Source organism: Onychostoma macrolepis, chromosome 10 (genome assembly GCF_012432095.1).
Source record: "Onychostoma macrolepis isolate SWU-2019 chromosome 10, ASM1243209v1, whole genome shotgun sequence".
NCBI lineage: Eukaryota > Metazoa > Chordata > Actinopteri > Cypriniformes > Cyprinidae > Onychostoma > Onychostoma macrolepis.
This window is the reverse complement of record NC_081164.1, coordinates 19132922-19151152: the sequence shown is the minus strand read 5'-3', so window position 1 is coordinate 19151152 and position 18231 is coordinate 19132922. Positions and strand designations below refer to the sequence as shown.

The following is an 18231-nucleotide window of genomic DNA, read 5'->3' as shown; positions in this document are numbered from 1 at the left end:
CACACAAGCAGAAAACATCAAACCCAAACAAACACACAGACGTTCGCTCTCTCTGGTGATATGAGCATAACCGGGTCAGACGAGGAAAGACTTTCCTCCTGACAGGCCTAGCAGGCAGAGGATCCTATTTACCAAGCACATCTGCATGCTTACAGGAGTGTGAGTGTGTGTGCGCTGACAGCGCCTCTATGGTAAGAACACGATGCATTTGCACTTGGCTGAATCTGTCCTCTGCGTTGATCGACTCGTCTGCCTGCCCAGGGCCCGTCCATCTGTGTGAGTGTGTGTGTGTGCTGCTCGGCCCTTCACAACACACACACACACACACACACACACACACACACACACACACGGCAGATCATCTCCCACCGAGACTAACACAGATGCTGCTCGGCACAGCTGGACACACACACACACACACGGTTCTGCTGAAGTTCAACTCGCTGTGCCATCAGCACTGCTCTGAATACATGAGATATTTCTGGATTTGGCCGGTGATGGATATTTAATATTCATTCTAAATTAATGAAATCTAAAAAGATTTGGTTCACACTCTGAGCCCTGAGGATGCAGTGTGGGAGATATTATAACATGTAAATGTATTATAATTACTACAGAAGGAGGTGTTAATCATACGAGTGACATGTTTAACAAACAATTAGCTCAATATAGACTCTCTATCTTCTGTGGAACACAAAAGGAGATATTAAAAATTTCATGATGCTCTTTTCCATGTAATTTAAATAATCCATTTATCAAGCACAGAATGTGCATTTTCAGGTGAACTAACTCCTCTAATTCAAGAGCTGAGAGATGTACTGATGTGCTCATAGATGGGTGTTTTGGACAACCTGTTGTACAGCGTGTGCATTTTAACAGGTCTAATTCTGGACAGCAAACACTCATCTGGCCAGACATCATCTAGGTGTAGGAGATAAACATCATGGGCCATTATCTGCTCACACACAGACACACTGCTGCTGTCTCAAAAGAATTTCTCAAACTTAATTGAACTCAAGGACATCCTTCATAAGCCCAAACTTCATACCCTAAAACTAAGATCTATAGGTGATTTAAAAAAAAAAAAAACAATCCTCAAAAATCTGCACAAACAGGAAGTATGACATCAGTAGGCAGTTTCATTACTCCAACCATGTTTGCACACACACTTATGCATAGAGCTGTTTTTACAAGTCTCATCAATCCACTACTGCCTTTTTAAAGTGTGTATGAGGGAAAGAAAGACGACAATTCAAAATAATCATTCAAATGGGATGTACAGGTGCTGGTCATATAATTAGAATATCATCAAAAGGTTGATTTATTTCACTAATTCCATTCAAAAAGTGAAACTTGTAAATTGTATTCATTCATTACACACAGACTGATATATTTCAAATGTTTATTTCTTTTAATTTTAATGATTAGAGCTTACAGCTCATGAAAGTCAAAAATCAGTATCTCAAAATATTAGAATATTTACATTTGAGTTTCAATTAATGACCATCCCTACAGTATAAATTCTGGGTATCTCTTCTTCTTTGAAACCACAATAATGGGGAAGACTGCTGAGTTGGCAATGATCCAGAAGACGAACATTGACACCCTCCACAAAGAGGGCAAGTCACAGAGGGTCATTACTGAAAGGTGTGGCTGTTTACAGAGTGCTGTATCAAAGCATATTAAATGCAAAGTTGACTGGAAGGAAGAATTTGGGTAGGAAAAGGTGCACAAGCAACAGGGATGACCGCAAGCTTGAGAATACAGTCAAGCAAAGCCGATTCAAACACTTGGGAGAGCTTCACAAGGAGAGAACTGAAGCTGGAGTAAGTGCATCAAGAGTCACCACGCTCAGACGTCTTCAGGAAAAGGGCTACCAAGCCACTTCTGAACCAGAGACAACGTCAGAAGCATCTTAACTGGGCTGTGGAGAAAAAGAACTGGACTGTTGCTCAGTGGTCCAAAGTCCTCTTTTCAGATGAAAGTAAATTTTACATTTCATTTGGAAATCAAGGTCCCAGAGTCTGAAGGAAGAGTGGAGAGGCACAGAATCCATTTTGCTTGAAGTCCAGTGTGAAGTTTCCACAGTCAGTGATGATTTGGGCTGCCATGTCATCTGCTGGTGTTGGTCCACTGTGTTTTCTAAAGTCCACAGTCAACGCAGCCATCTACCAGGAAATTTTATAGCACTTCATGCTTCCTTCTGTTGACAAGCTTTATGGAGATGCTGATTTCATTTTCCAGCAGGACTTGGCACCTGCCCACACTGCCAAAGGTACCAAAAGCTGGTTCAATGACCATAGTGTTACTGTGCTTGATTGGCCAGCAAACTCGCCTAACCTGAACCCCATAGAGAATCTATGGGGTATTGTCAAGAGGAAGATGAGAGACACCAGACCCAACAATGCAGAAGAGCTGAAGGCCACTATCAGAGCAACCTGGGCTCTCATAACACCCGAGCAGTGCCACAGACTGATCGACTCCATGCCACGCCGCATTGCTGCAGTAATTCAGGCAAAAGGAGCCCCAACTAAGTATTGAGTGCTGTACATGCTCATACTTTTCATTTTCATACTATTCAGTTGGCCAAGATTTCTAAAAATCCTTTCTTTGTATTGGTCTTAAGTAATATTCTAATATTTTGAGATACTGATTTTTGACTTTCATGAGCTGTAAGCTCTAATCATCAAAATTAAAAGAAATAAACATTTGAAATATATCAGTCTGTGTGTAATGAATGAATATAATATACAAGTTTCACTTTTTGAATGGAATTAGTGAAATAAATCAACTTTTTGGTGATATTCTAATTATATGACCAGCACCTGTATTCAGTGTGGGTGCTAATCAAAAAAATAGTGAACCAAAATTAACGTTTTTTTTTAATTTAGCCGAAAACCAAACTGAAAATAATGTTTTTTTAATAAATAAAAATACATTTTCAATTAATTACATTTATTTTATTATCAACACTCAAAACCTGTATACAACAAATTGCACATAAAGCGTTTTATATCAACTACTTCAAGTTTGTTGTTGAATTATAAACATTTAAATGGTGGCTGTAATTAGGGGTGAAGCACCGAAGGTGTACATTCACTTCTTGTAGCTCAAACCGCAACACTAGAGAAGTGCTAATTAAATTTCACAATTTTAACCAATGATGTTAGCCCTCTAAAACTGTTGAATTTCTGGTTTGGATGAATATTAATCACTACAAAAACAAAAAAAAATCCACCTGTCAAGAATCAGACACACAATTCATTCAGAACATTTCAAAATCCATTTGTGAAAAGAACAAAGTGAGGAAAAAAAGTGAAATCTGCTCCTCTCTGAGCTATAATTTGTCAGCAGCTGCCTGAACAAAATATTCAGATAAAACTCACGCCTCATTTTCCACTATAAAAAAGATTAAAAAATTACACGTTGGATAATAAAATCTACAAGCTCTTCCCTTAAACCAGTATGAGTCAATTTACAGGCACTATGGTTGCTCTGATCCACTGAAACCAAAGAGCAACTTTTTTGGTAAGTTTACCAGTTAAATAAGTGGCGGTCTATTATTGCAAAATCAGATTTCAGACTTACCTGCCCCTAATGGCCCGTTCACATAAAGGGATGATAATTATAATGATAACTAAGAAGTTTTAATATTCAATCTAATTCTATGAGAATACGGATATCCACAGCACAACTATAATGATAGTGACACAGAGGAACGATATCATTGGAATCACTTTTTTTTTTTCTAGCTGATGAACTATAAAAACATTGACAGCCAATCAGAATCAGCCCTGCTTTAAAGAGCTTGAGGCAAAATAACTCGGCGCACACTTATAATCAACAGCTTTATCATGTGATGGCGTGGATGCTAATATAGTAGTATCTTTATAGTTATGGCTATAGTTATAGTTATGTGAACAAAACAAGTATAAACAAGAATAATTTGGCTGCTACTGGCTGGCATGTCAGAAAATTATGGAGTGCAGGAACAAGAGAAGAAACCCCTGATGCTCTGAAGAGAGACAGCAGGACTAATCAGACTTAAAAAGCTGGTGAATTGATGGAGAAACCTCCTCTCGTTCACCCCTTTCTCTATCTCTCTCTCTCTGACATCTCTCTGTCTGTGTGTGGTAGATGGACACCCGGTGAGATGTTCAGCCAAGCAAACAGGTTCACCATCACATGGTGTGCGACACAAGGTCTCTCTGGGTCAGGGAGAAGTTCACATCTCTTGTTCTCTTCGACAGGCTGTAAATAACATCTAGTTATTGGAAAGTAAAGTCTGAACAGGAAGCTTGAGGGACCGTGGTGCTCATCTAAAATGCTATATCCCTACAAAAAACAAAAAGCAACTTATTTGTTTATAGAAAGATAAACAATATAATATAACAAGATATATTCAAAAACAATGGTATTTTTTAATCTAGTTTTGAAATTACTCATATTGTGATATAAGATCTTGATCATATCGCTCACCTATGGCAGTGTACTCTGGTTCAGACCAAAAAAAATCAAACCAAGTGTGAAAACAGCCTCAATCTCATGTGTAGCTTCATTGGTCAGCAAAAGTGCAAAGCAAGAAAGCAATCAGGTCTCGTCATTACCCATAAACAAACAGCCTATTCTACCATTAGGCTTATTTACCTTATATTAACGGTGTCCGTGCCGTTCTTACACAGTCACAGTGAACGGACTGCAGGAGAGACAATCAGGACAGAAATGAGAGGTCGTGCTGCTCTCTGAACAATAGAACCACATGATGGACTATCAGAGAAAAATCGATTGCATGGCTCTGCGCTCACGGATCTGTCTCTGGGCTCAGGAACAACCTGTCTGTGACGGAAGAAGATCTTGAGGGGTTTGATATTCTGTGCTACCCCACAGCTGTCCCGTGAGCCCAGGGTATACGCATGGACAGCGTGCAGGGATGAGTATCAGTGTGAGAGAGATCCTCCGAGGAGACCCCAGCCAAACCGATCCTTACCACCACACCGCCCCTGTCAACCACAGAAGAGAGCCCAGCGGGGGCGGCACAGAGCCAGGGGCCGTTTCTCTACATGCAAAACGTCCTCCCATCAACTCATGCTTCTGCTCAGTCAGGCATATATTTGTACAAACCATTCTTCAAAATAAAAAAATGATTATTTAAATGACATTTAATTATGCACTACTATTCAAACGTTTAGGGTCAGTAAGATTTTTTCATGCTTATGCTCAGCATTTATTTGATCAAAAATATAGTAAAAACAGTAATACTGTGATGTACTATGAAACTGGCAAAGATACATTTTTAACAGTCATTACTCCAGTCTTCAGTGTCATATGATCCTTCAGAAATCATTCTAATGTGCTGATTTGCTGCTCAAGATATATTTATTATCAATGTTGAAAAGGCAGTTGTGCTGCTTTTTTATATATTTGTGGAAACTGATACACATTTTCTGGACAAACAGCACTGATTTAAGAAAGAAATCTTTTATACCATACTTTTATAAATGTCTATGAGTTTAATATTTAGTATTTCTATAATATATTTCATTTTGAGTTTAATAATAGATCAATTATATAATAATAATGTATTATTTAATAATAAATCATTAAATTGTTTACAAAAGTTCTCAAATAGTTTCACATAGCCAGGACTATCTGCAATATTATGGCCATCTAGACATTTATGCGACATTTAAAGTGGGTAAAAGTAAAACTCTTAATAAAGTATATAAAAATACTGGATATTTATGCAATCTCTTTCAAATTTGAACCTGACAAATCTGACAAATCCAGTGACTATGCAACGCACATCAGATGTTGCATATCCAGTCTATGGGTGGCCCGTTTGAGGCTGAGACTAGGTACTTTCCATCTAATTTCAAGGAAAAACATTTATTTACAAGCTGAAAGCCAACATTGGTGGCACATCTGCTGGTTCTGCCCAATACTGGGCGACCTGTGGGGTGATAATCCTGATTTAATGAACTCAACATGTGCCAGTTACCTCTCTCTCTCTCCCTCGCTCTCTTTTTAGCTCCATCAGTCATGATGCAAGCATTTATAAATGAAGGAGAGAGGGGAAAGTTTCTGACTCTTGTTGACTGATCAAAATGTTTTCACACACACACACACACACACACACACACACAATTTCACGCTTTCTGGCCACCGCCCAACACTTTACACTGTTTACACACTCTCACAGCGCTTACAACAGCATGCTGTTAGGATTCTGCTAAATGGGAAATAAAATATTAATCCCTCAATCACCTTCAAAAATTGAAAACGGGCAAAGCACTTACCATTTTATTATTGATTTCGTGAAAATGAATTTCACAGACTTTCTCTACAATGTCTTCGTTCTCGAACGTTACGAAGCCGAAGCCTGCGGAAAGAGAGACAGAAACAGAGGAAGAGTCAGTCATGTGCCTTTTGAACTCTGACAGATTTCGGCCTCCGTCAGAGGAGAGCGTGGGGAGTTCAGATCTGAACGGACATTGTCTTTTTGAAAGCCGGGCGCTGATGAAATCTCTCTCACGACCGGGGCAGACGAGGGGGAAATCGGACAGCAGAAAAGCACAAAGACTGTTAATGAGATTCATAGACCCACATCTGAATTTCATTAAATGCGTTCTGCGGTGCCTTCATTGAAATTTCACCGTATAACAAGCTCCCGTTTCAATGTAAATGCAGGGCCGGAGATCCCTGAATCCATCTCTGACCGTGGGATTGTCTTCTTTTTTCATATTTATGAAATAAGAAGTTTAACCCTTTCAGCTCATCCAGGCTTAACAAGGATTTGGCTGTGCTTTTATTATAATGAGAGAAAGAGAAACGCTTTTCTCTGCCGCTGAATCTGCGACTCACGAAGGGAAATGATTTTCTATTCCTGGGTGTTAAGAGGAGGCCAACGGTGAGAACACAAAGGAAAACAACCAGAGAGGAAGATAAACACTTTACTCACTGTTTGTTTATAAAGACAGGATGCTCTTTCAGTCACACAGCGCACACAAACACCATTCTGATCATTTCACAAGAGCTGTGTGCTACAGAGAGAAAAGCGGAGGATTGATTGAATGAGACTGCATACAGTGTGTTCAGATGCTGCTAATGGCTGGTGTTTGTGTATTTGTGTAGTCTAGCACAGATCAGGCAGACCTTTAATGAGTCATGTGCTTTCTTCATACTGTACACTCACACCTACACCACTTACGACTTATGAAACATGCTATTTCTAAACTGACCGATGAGGAGGGGGGAAAAAACACAAATGACTGTACATAAAAATGATAAAAGTTAAATAAAGACTTTTTTTTTTTTTTTAAATCCAATTGCTTTAGATACATAAATATATACGCTATTGCGAAATTGTTTCAATGTTTTTCCTGAAATTCATGAAAATGAAACGTAATTGAGCACTACATTCAAATGCTCTGAGCAATAAAATGTTTTTTTAGCTCCTGAGAAACAGAGCTGTTTTGTATGTCCTGCACATACAGAAGGAAACGACTGCAAATCTCTTACCTTCCACACAAGAAAACTACTGGAGTCATTTTTCAAAGGCAGTGCTGTATTTTGTCCTGACCCTAATTCTTATCTCCACCTTTTAAAAGATGAAAGATCTACGCAGGGCTATTCTCCTCCAGCGGTCAAAGTTCAAGCACAGCAGACTGTAGCAGCATGTGGATGCTCCAGTGATATGAGGAGATAACAGACCATATGACACAAACACATACTGCTCAGAAACAGAGGACACACTCATAACAGGACTGTAATACAGTGTTTGATGATCATTTATAGCCCATTTCATATGCAAAGAGGTTAGCCAATCGTAGAATTGCCTGAAGTCGTGCAGTTGGTTGCACTGCAGTATGCAGCTTTAAAGGAAACGGATCACACACGTCATTGCTTATTTGCATAAAGTTGAACTTTCGCTCACGTCACTTCAAATCTCCAAATTGTTTTTGGTCTGAACATCTATCTCTATGTTCTTGTAGAAGCAGCTTTTGTCAGTTTGCTAATATTGAGAGCAGAAGTGTATGTATGTATGTGTGTATGTATGTGTGTGTGTGTGTGTCTGTCTGTCTGTGTCTGTGTCTGTGTCTGTGTGTGTGTGTGTGTGTGTGTGTGTGTGTGTGTGTGTGTGTGTGTGTGTGTGTGTGTGTGTGTGTTGCCTGGAGGGTGATCTTGAAAAGACTAAGAAGAAAAGACCGCCGACAAATCAGCCATCAGGAGCCATTTGTCACTGCAGATTTCAGACGGAGAAACACGCATACACCTGCGCTCTCTAGAGAACTCTTACGTCACAGTGTGACCACAACACCCAGGCGCTGCTAAATCTGGACAAGCTCCCAGGCTTCATGGCATCCTGCGATTCCATCAGGAGTCTGAAGGGGGCAGTGCTGTGATAAGTGAGTCTCTGGCTCTGGGACAGTCTGACCTCTGTGTTAACAAAACACCCACTCGCTTTCGCACACGATCACGCGCGCAGACACACACACACACTGCAGAGAGTCGTCCAAGTCTCAGCACACCCTGAAGAGCCAACACTTTAGAGAAGCAACATATGCTCATCTCAGCTGAGTGTGGCATTCGCTCCGTTCCCTGGTGTGGCGGCTCCCAGAGCTTCATTCGCTCAGACAGATGTGAGAGAATCTGGAAAAGAATTGAGGCTGATGTCTCTGTTTTACTTAATGATGATGCAAACTCATCCTGCTACGTGCTGAAACAAGACAAGCCTCTCTGGTGTCAAACATGCAGACGCTAGTCTCAGATTTGGATCGTCTGATGCATTTTGTGCACAAAAAAACTGTTTAAAATGGCCAACTCAAATCTGATTGGCTGGCTTTATTTCTAAGAGTAAGGTGCACAGGTTTTCATTGCTCTGCTGAGAGAACAAACATGCTTTCAACACCAAATATTTAGTAAGATATCAAGAGTGTAGAGCAAGTAAACAGGACATCCATAAACTAAAATGAGTTTGTAAAATAATTCTCACTTTGGGATGGAAATTGTGACCCCAAAGTCTACAAGCATTTTCCAATGATGTCTTTGCTGTTGTTGCGGTTACAATGTTTATTTGTACTGTATGTTTTTAGTGAGTGTGTGTGGTTAGTTTTAGTTAAGAAACATAACACTGACCTTTCTCCTAATATTACATTTAGATTACCTTTGCCATTTAACACTCAATTCGTTTTTAAAAGCTATTAATTTAATAACACTGTCAAATATAATCTGTAGCAAATCTCAAAATGAATTCACATTTTTATACTGTTCATTGTAATGTTGTGATGCCTAAATTCATTTGTAGCATTTACAATGCCTGTTATTAGTTTTTGGTGTATTACTTTTATTTTATTATATTTGCGTATTATAGTTATATATTTATATAACTTCATCTATGACTGTGGTCATTTTGGTTTAAGTAGCTCTCATTACAAGACAGAGGACACGGCCCACCACATGTTTCCAACGGGATGCTAATGATTTCTCCCCATGCAGTGTAATATAAGACAGATCGTCCTGTGTGTGTAATGGATCCCCATACCTCCATAGCAGTGTTTATTAGATTTCTCTCTGCCATCTGACTACACTTACACTAAACTCTTGCTATTAGCCATGTCGAGTGTGTGTTTTTGAGCGTCACTCTGATGTGCTTTAACAGATGTCAGCTTTTTCGTATCTTAATGAGCACACTGGCCAACTTATGTGTTTCTGTAAATGTTCTTGGGGGGGCTGTTTAGCATTAAGCTCAATTTAAAAATCCCCAGATGAGCGAGAGAGAGAGTGTCGACGTTTTCAAATGGAGTCTGACAGCGCATGAACTTTAACTGCTGCCGCTTTCTCTCTGCCTCATCTTATGCGAGCAAATTATGGTCTTCTGGAACTTTCTCTCTGATGTGCTCTACTTTAAATACGTCTAACCGCCGCCAGCACAATCTGCTTTTATGCAAAGATCACTTAATGTCTCATTGATTTCGCATTTTAATGGATTTAGCGCTGTGTGGCGAGGAGGAAACCTGGTAACCCGAGAGAGGAAGATGAACGTGGGCTGATTGCTCTCGGATAGCAAGTGTGAGATGCGTTTTAGTCAGAGCGGCGCTCTGAAAACGGCTGCTAACACCTCTTACCACCTGCGCCAGCGGACACGGAGTGCTGGAGTCAAAGCAGATTGTCTAAGGTGAAGAGAAAGTTGTGAAGAGAAAGAGAGAGGTGTTGATTGTCCTCAGAGCCGCAGGGACGCTGTTGGTCTTAATAACCGTGGATGGCTGGTGCTTTAGCCATCTGCTGTGCTGAAGAGGCCCTGGGGGGGTGAGCGCAGCAGGAATCATGGAGGTCATACTGCAGGACTGAGGGGTCAACAGCACTGAGGACAGAGCAGAACTGGTGTTGGGTTTCGTTTCGAACCACACACACACACACACTAATGCAGGAGGACATTTGAGATACTGTATACAAAGTCAGACTTAATGTCTGGTCCATTTTGCAGGTCCTTCTGATCAAGAACCATACGCAAAATGACAGACTGATGTTTGTTATTAAAAACTGTCTAAATAAATAAAAACTAAAACAATTAATTTAAATGCTTGTCAAGTATTCAGTCTTTAGGTCCAGTACTTGAATATGATTGGTCCGCTTTTCTGTTTGTGCAGTGACTCTTTCTGATGGTTACATTGTTATGCCAGTAGATGGCGACAAGTAACTGTTTATCAGTGAGTCATTAAGTCATTTATTCATGCAATTCACTCAAAAACACTAATTTCTTATTCATGAACTAAATAAGTGACTGTTCTTTATAAGTGAGTCACTGAATCAGTCACGCAAACTATTTGTTCAAAACACTTGAGTCATTCAGGAAAAAGAAAAAAAAACAAGTGACGATCTTTATGAGTGAGTCACTGAATCATTCACATAAATGATTTGTTCACAAACACTGATTCATTTAGGAACGAAATGAATGACTACTTACTGTATGTCTTTAGGAATAAATCACTGAAACACTCACTCATCAAGAAACACAGACTCATTTGGGTAGGCACTTCCTTTGAATAAGTATTTACTTTGCATTGGAGGCACACTTCAAAATCTCACCATAAGTAGGTTATTTGGGAACTTTCCGCCTATACTGTTTTATGAAGATCAATGAATATCAATGAATCAACTCAACATAGCTCAAATATTTACTTCTCAGATTTTAATCAGTGGCTCATTCAGGAACAAAACAAGTGATTATCTTTATGAATGAATCACTAAATCAGTTTCTCAACTGATTCACCAAGGAACAACGACTGTCTTATGCCTATAGACCAAATAACATCTGTGCTGATATTCAGAATTCAAGCTTTTGTGATATAACTTCAGTATGAAAATGTGTATTTTTGAGACTTGCTAAAGATTACATTTTATAGTATTTTAAAAGATGATCTTTGCAGTCTTTTAACTCACTTTAAAAAGTGATATAAATCTGAATGTAACAATAGGTGAAATTACCTTGCACTTTTAAATATGCAATGTCTTAATGAACCTTAAGACCTATTCACACCAACAGCCTGCTGTACAACCAATCAGAGAGAGCCTGGTCCAGAGTTCAGAAACAGGGAGCAGCGGTGGTCACCTGCAGATCTGGAGGTACATGACCTACACGTGTATCAGATTGACATGTGCTGCTAAATAACACCCATGACCCTCTCTGTCAATCTAATCCAGAAGACAGGCAGTCACAACACTGGAGGAAATAACTAAGACAAAAACAGAGTGAGCATCTTCTGAGGAGGAGCAGAAAACGGCAGCAGATATAAATTAATAACGTAGCGGCAGACAGCTCCATTCAGAACAAAATGCTGACGTAACGAGTGTTTTGTCTGAGGATGTCGAAAGAGACCAATTACTACGAGAAAGAGAGAGAGAGTCAGATGATTTATCAGTGTTGTTACTCTGGCATGTAACGACTGTTTCATTAATAAAAACAAAAGCACAAATCAAAGCAATGGGGCTCCAATAAATCCCTGCGATGTTTTCCGAGGAATCCTCTGCAATGAGCTCCTCTAAACCCTCACAGCCTGAGAGTATTAACTGTGCTTTTGGCCGTCGGCTCCATTGACTTCATCAACATCAGACCTGTGGCCCCTACAGCCAATTAAAAGGAGAGAGAGAGAAAGCCTTGGGTATTTTTTCACCTGAAAACCCTCCAGTGAATCCAAGCCATTAAAAGAGGATAGCTGCATCAGCTCAGATCAGAACATAGATAAATAACTGCTTCCAGAGACGTTTACTCAACACATACACACAAACCCCCCCACACCCACGAACAAGACATTGTCCTGTTTCACACCAATTTTTTTTAAAGCAGTGTTTCAGTATGTTGTTCAAAATTAATGTGAAATGTCATTCATGGGATTAACTACTGTATTTTTTGTGTACATAGATGCGTGTTTGTGTGCATCTAGGGTGGTGAAAGACGAAAAGGTAAAATCTTGCTGCTTTATCAGTTTTATTTACTGAATGCCTTGCTTTCAGGAAATGTGTGCTTGTGTGTGTGGCCACCTGCTTGCAAATTCCCTATAAATTTAATGATTGCTTCCGTTCATCTTGGCTTTCCATACTGTCAGTTTGAATCAGGATGTTCTCTAGATTCTCTCACTGAAAACTACATGGTTGAAAGTGACAGCTTTTCCTTCCATGTTTTTGTACTTCTACACAAAAGTTTCAGGGGTCTGAAAGTGTGACATAAATGAGTGCTGCAAATGAATTTTGAGGTGAATCGAACTTGGACCATCTTAAAAGGTGGCCTGAGTTCAGTTTGCTTTACAATGTGAAAATAAAGTAAACGCTGCACATTCAAATGCCAAATATCTTGGTCCGTTCCAGGTATAATATAATTGTATGAAGAAAATAATGGCACACACCAAAGGAAATGAGACACTTATTCTGTCTATGCAGATGACAGAATGAGCATATTAGAAACACTTTCAAAGGTCTTCCTTTAGTGCTCTGTGCAAATGAAGGCTTAAGGGTTTAACCAGCCCACCTTGCAATACCGTATGAAAGTTATGAAATTTACAGATATAACACTAGTACATATGAATGGATGTAGCCCAAGGCAGAGAGCAGATAAAAAAATATGATGATAATTTTTTTGTAAACAATTAATCTAACACAATTAGCTGATATTTGCCTCCAAACATATAGTTTGAATTCAAAATGTAGTGGTCAACAATAGTCAAGATTCAAGGAAAAAGAAAAAAAAAGAAGACTAAAGTGAACCAAAAAGATATCTAAGCCCACTTTCAAACCAAAAATTGGTTCTTTTTTCACTCGCATCACTTTTTGGCTCACTTGAATAGGTCTGGGCTTGATTAATTTAAAGAGGTCTAGTATGCTACTGCTTTTCATATTTAATATTCTAACATCCTTTCATAGCCGTAGTAAAGCATACTTACACCTAATGCAAAACAAATATTCTTTATTCTAAATGAAAATAAAATGCAGTGTATATAAAGTGTGAATATATATGTATGTATGTATGTATGTATGTATGTATGTGCTGGTCATATAATTAGAATATCATCAAAAAGTTGATTTATTTCACTAATTCCACTCAAAAAGTGAAACTTGTATATTATATTCATTCATTACACACAGACTGATATATTTCAAATGTTTATTTCTTTTAATTTTGATGATTATAACTGACAACTAAGGAAAATCCCAAATTCAGCATCTCAGAAAATTTGAATATTACTTAAGACCAATACAAAGAAAGGATTTTTAGAAATCTTGGCCAACTGAAAAGTATGAACATGAAAAGTATGAGCATGTACAGCACTCAATACTTAGTTGGGGCTCCTTTTGCCTGAATTACTGCAGCAATGCGGCGTGGCATGGAGTTGATCAGTCTGTGGCACTGCTCAGGTGTTATGAGAGCCCAGGTTGCTCTGATAGTGGCCTTCAGCTCTTCTGCATTGTTGGGTCTGGCATTTTGCATCTTCCTCTTCACAATATCCCATAGATTTTCTATGGGGTCAAGGTCAGGCGAGTTTGCTGGCCAATTAAGAACAGGGATACCATGGTCCTTAAACCAGATACTGGTTGTTTTGTCAAGTCCTGTTGGAAAATTAAATCTGCATCTCCATAAAGTTGGTCAGCAGCAGGAAGCATGAAGTGCTCTAAAACTTCCTGGTATACGGCTGCGTTGACCTTGGACCTCAAAAAACACAGTGGACCAACACCAGCAGATGACATGGCACCCCAAACCATCACTGACTGTGGAAACTTTACACTGGACCTCAAGCAACGTGGATTGTGTGCCTCTCCTCTCTTCCTCCGGACTCTGGGACCCTGATTTCCAAAGGAAATGCAAAATTTACTTTCAACAGAGAACATAACTTTGGACCACTCAGCAGCAGTCCAGTCCTTTTTGTCTTTAGCCCAGGCGAGACGCTTCTGACACTGTCAAGAGTGGCTTGACAAGGAATGCGACAGCTGAAACCCATGTCTTGCATACGTCTGTGCGTAGTGGTTCTTGAAGCACTGACTCCAGCTGCAGTCCACTCTTTGTGAATCTCCCCCACATTTTTGAATGGGTTTTGTTTCACAATCCTCTCCAGGGTGCGGTTATCCCTATTGCTTGTACACTTTTTTCTACCACATCTTTTCCTTCCCTTCGCCTCTCTATTAATGTGCTTGGAGACAGAGCTCTGTGAACAGCCAGCCTCTTTTGCAATGACCCTTTGTGTCTTGCCCTCCTTGTGCAACGTATCAATGGTCGTCTTTTGGACAACTGTCAAGTCAGCAGTCTTCCCCATGATTGTGTAGCCTACAGAACTAGACTGAGAGACCATTTAAAGGCCTTTGCAGGTGTTTTGAGTTAATTAGCTGATTAGAGTGTGGCACCAGGTGTCTTCAATATTGAACCTTTTCACAATATTCTAATTTTCTGAGATACTGAATTTGGGATTTTCCTTAGTTGTCAGTTATAATCATCAAAATTAAAAGAAATAAACATTTGAAATATATCAGTCTGTGTCTAATGAATGAATATAATATACAAGTTTCACTTTTGAATGGAATTAGTGAAATAAATAAACTTTTGATGATATTCTAATTATATGACCAGCACCTGTATATATATATATATATATATATATATATATATATATATATATATATATATATATATATATATATATATATATGTGTGTGTGTGTGTGTGTGTGTGTGTGTGTGTGTATAGGCTTTGAATCGGTATGGTAAAAAGCATCTGTCAGGGCCAGAAATGCAAAAGCAAAATGCAAATGCATGTATGTTCTGCAGGTGAGGTGCCTCAAAGAATGCTAGGAAACTATTTTGTCTGTGTCTCAATGTAGGTCAGCTAACAGCACAGGCCATCTATTCCTGTGTCCTACTTCCAGACACACACGGCTCTACCTCTCATTTGAGCGAGTCCCCTTCCCAAGAGCATGAGCATGAGCATGAGAGTAAAAAAAGAAACGAAACGAAAATGAGGGAAAGGAGCAGAAATGATACCTCAGTAGCAGCTCTGTTACTGTAGATTATATATTTACTAACAGTTTGGAGATCTATCTGTTTAATAAATGGAGACTAAAAGCAAATGTTTAAATGTTAATGTAAGGTAGAAAGTGATGTTCTGCGAGTATGTGTGTCTGCTTTTAGACTAGCTCACAGTCAAACATATGTTTATGAAAATGCCATTTCACCTGCTGCATGATGTGCCTTTGATTTCCAACTCCAATTCTACAAGATTGACTCTCCTGAGAGCAAAACCCCCTGCTGCACATGTGCCAGACCCCACAGATTCCCCATCTGACACTGCCGTTCCTCTACAGCACAAAGACGAAGATGGGCATCATTAAAGGACCGTGGAATGGCCGGGCTCCTCGCCAAATGCACATTCACAGTTCTGATGAGGTTCTTTTGGGCTGGAGTCTCTTTTGAATGCATAGCTTTTGTGAAGGTCGCCGGCAGCTACAGATATCCAACATGTTTATTCATCTGAGATGAGAGGCTGATTTAAATAGAACACAATATGTAATAAATTAACACTTGAATAGAAGGGAGATGATGAACAGAAAGAGGATTGACTCTGGATTAGAGAAACAAACCATTTGGGGATAGCTGAGGATATTTTAGAGGCCGTGAAGAGTAGAAGAGAGAAGAGAGAAGAAAGCATAACAGAGAATGAGAGGAGAGAATTGGAGACTTACGTGAGAAGAAATCAAATGAGAGAATGAGGGGAGAAGAGAGAAGAGAGGAGATGAGAACAAGAGGATAGAGGAAGGGAGGAGACAAGAAGAGCAGATGAAGAGCAGAGAATGAGTGAGAGGAGACGAGAGGCGAGGAGAAATTGAGAAGACTGGAGATAATAGAATGAGACAAAGGGAGAAGTAACGAGAATAAGAAGAGAAAAAGAAGAGCGAGTGGAGAATGAGAGGAGACGAGACAATGAGAAGAGGGGAGAGGAGAGATGAAAACAGGAGGCAATAACAAGAACAGAAGAAAAGAAAATTAAGTCAAAAGACAAAAAGAAGGGAATATGAGATGATGTGACACAGTGGAGAAAAGACGGTATGATGAGACAGCCGAGAAAAGACGACGGGTGAAAATGAGAGAAGAAAAAGAGAGGTTGAGCCAAGTGGAGAAGAGATGAGAATAAAAAGAGGCAAGTGGAGAAAATAGGAGAGAAAAAATGAAGGAAGAGCAGAATACTCCATCTGTGCATTCAGTCTTTCTGTAATTGCATTAGAATTTCAATGGTGCTTTTGAAAAGCACCGAGCAGGAGCAGCCCTCCAGATGAATCAGACGGCGCTGAACATTTAAAGTGAATCGCATGCGAGCTCAACATAAAGTAGCATTGATTAAACTTAATTAGGCTTTTGGTGGGCACTCAGACTACACTCTGTGTGTGTGTGCCGTTGCTTCTAAAAGGCACACAATGGATCAGTTCATCTGTAATGAAGAATATCGGCACTGGCACTCGTGTTTGTTCGAGGGAGACGCCGAGATGAACCTCTGACACAGATAAAAGGAAGCGATAGTATTTAAGAGTCATTAGTTTACATGAGTCTGTCTCGTCCTAAACAATACCAACGATTAGAGCAAGAAAACCAAAATTAATTCCATTTTGGATGACCAGAGCTGAGCGGAGCCAGCCTAGGAGACCGATGGGACGCCACTGGTTGTTTGAATTCACAGCTCACTGGGTTTGTTCGGATCCCCGGTGGAGTGTAATTGGTATAATTCGTTGGATTAATCAAAATGCGGAGGCCTGGAATTGGGAGGTGCTCCAGCGTGCCACTCAGCAGAGCGTCTGGGATGCAGCCAGGAGGAATTAACTCTGCCGCAAAGCTCCATCTCTCTTACATAAAGTCTATTTTATTCATTTAAACCGATCTGCCTCTCGCACAGCGAGATTAGTCAGCACATCACACGTATACAGGCATTATAGCCTCCAAGTTACACACAGGACGCATTTCATGTGTAAACAACACGAGGACCAAACAATACGATGTTTTCTCATAATCATCAGAAGTAACGAAAGCTCTATGACGTACAAGAGGCCAAGCGACATATTCATGTTCAGTCAGTTTCCTGCAGTGTCTTCTGAAGCACGTTACTGACAGTGAGAGATCAGCGGTGTGAGAGATGGAAATGTGAGATCACTCGAGTGTCTTCAGTGTCGGTGTGTGTGTGTGGGCTTTAAATGCCAGCTCTGTCAGGGATCACACTCTTTTCTTCACTGGAAGAGAAGACAGGAATAAATAAATAAATCTCTCACTGGTCCATTCCACACTGCTATTGCAGATTCAACAGGCCCATGTTTCTCAAACGAGTGTTAAAGACACAGTAAAAACGAATAAACACTCCTTTGTTGAAGTTGGCCTAACTTGATCAATGTAAATATTAACAGAATTATAGCATTGGCATTCAAGTGCTTCTTAATGAGGTAAATACAGCTTCAACAATTAACAACAGAGAGTGTTTTTCTTTTTTGTTAATAACATTGTTTGATTAATAATCATGATATATACACCATCGTTCAAAAGATTGTTATTATTTTTTTTTTTGTACCTCTTATGCTCACCGAAGAGCATTTTTGATGAAAAACAGCAAAAGTTACAGTTAAAGTAACTTGTTTTCTATTTTAATATATTTTAAAATGTTATTTACTCCTGTGATGGCAAAGCTAAATTTTCAGCCTTTTTTCAAAAAAAATTCTA

At 39.5% G+C, this 18231-nt stretch overlaps 1 protein-coding gene across 5 annotated transcripts in view; it reads right to left on the bottom strand.

Annotated features, from left to right (window-relative positions):
* Positions 1 to 18231, bottom strand: part of msi2a (musashi RNA-binding protein 2a) — a 182700-nt gene that overhangs the window by 33963 nt on the left and 130506 nt on the right. For all 5 annotated transcript variants that reach the window (XM_058789219.1, XM_058789221.1, XM_058789224.1 and 2 more), the window contains one exon: positions 6297 to 6379. In XM_058789219.1, coding sequence (XP_058645202.1) covers positions 6297 to 6379 — 83 coding nt within the window. The remainder of the gene's footprint in view (positions 1 to 6296; positions 6380 to 18231) is intronic.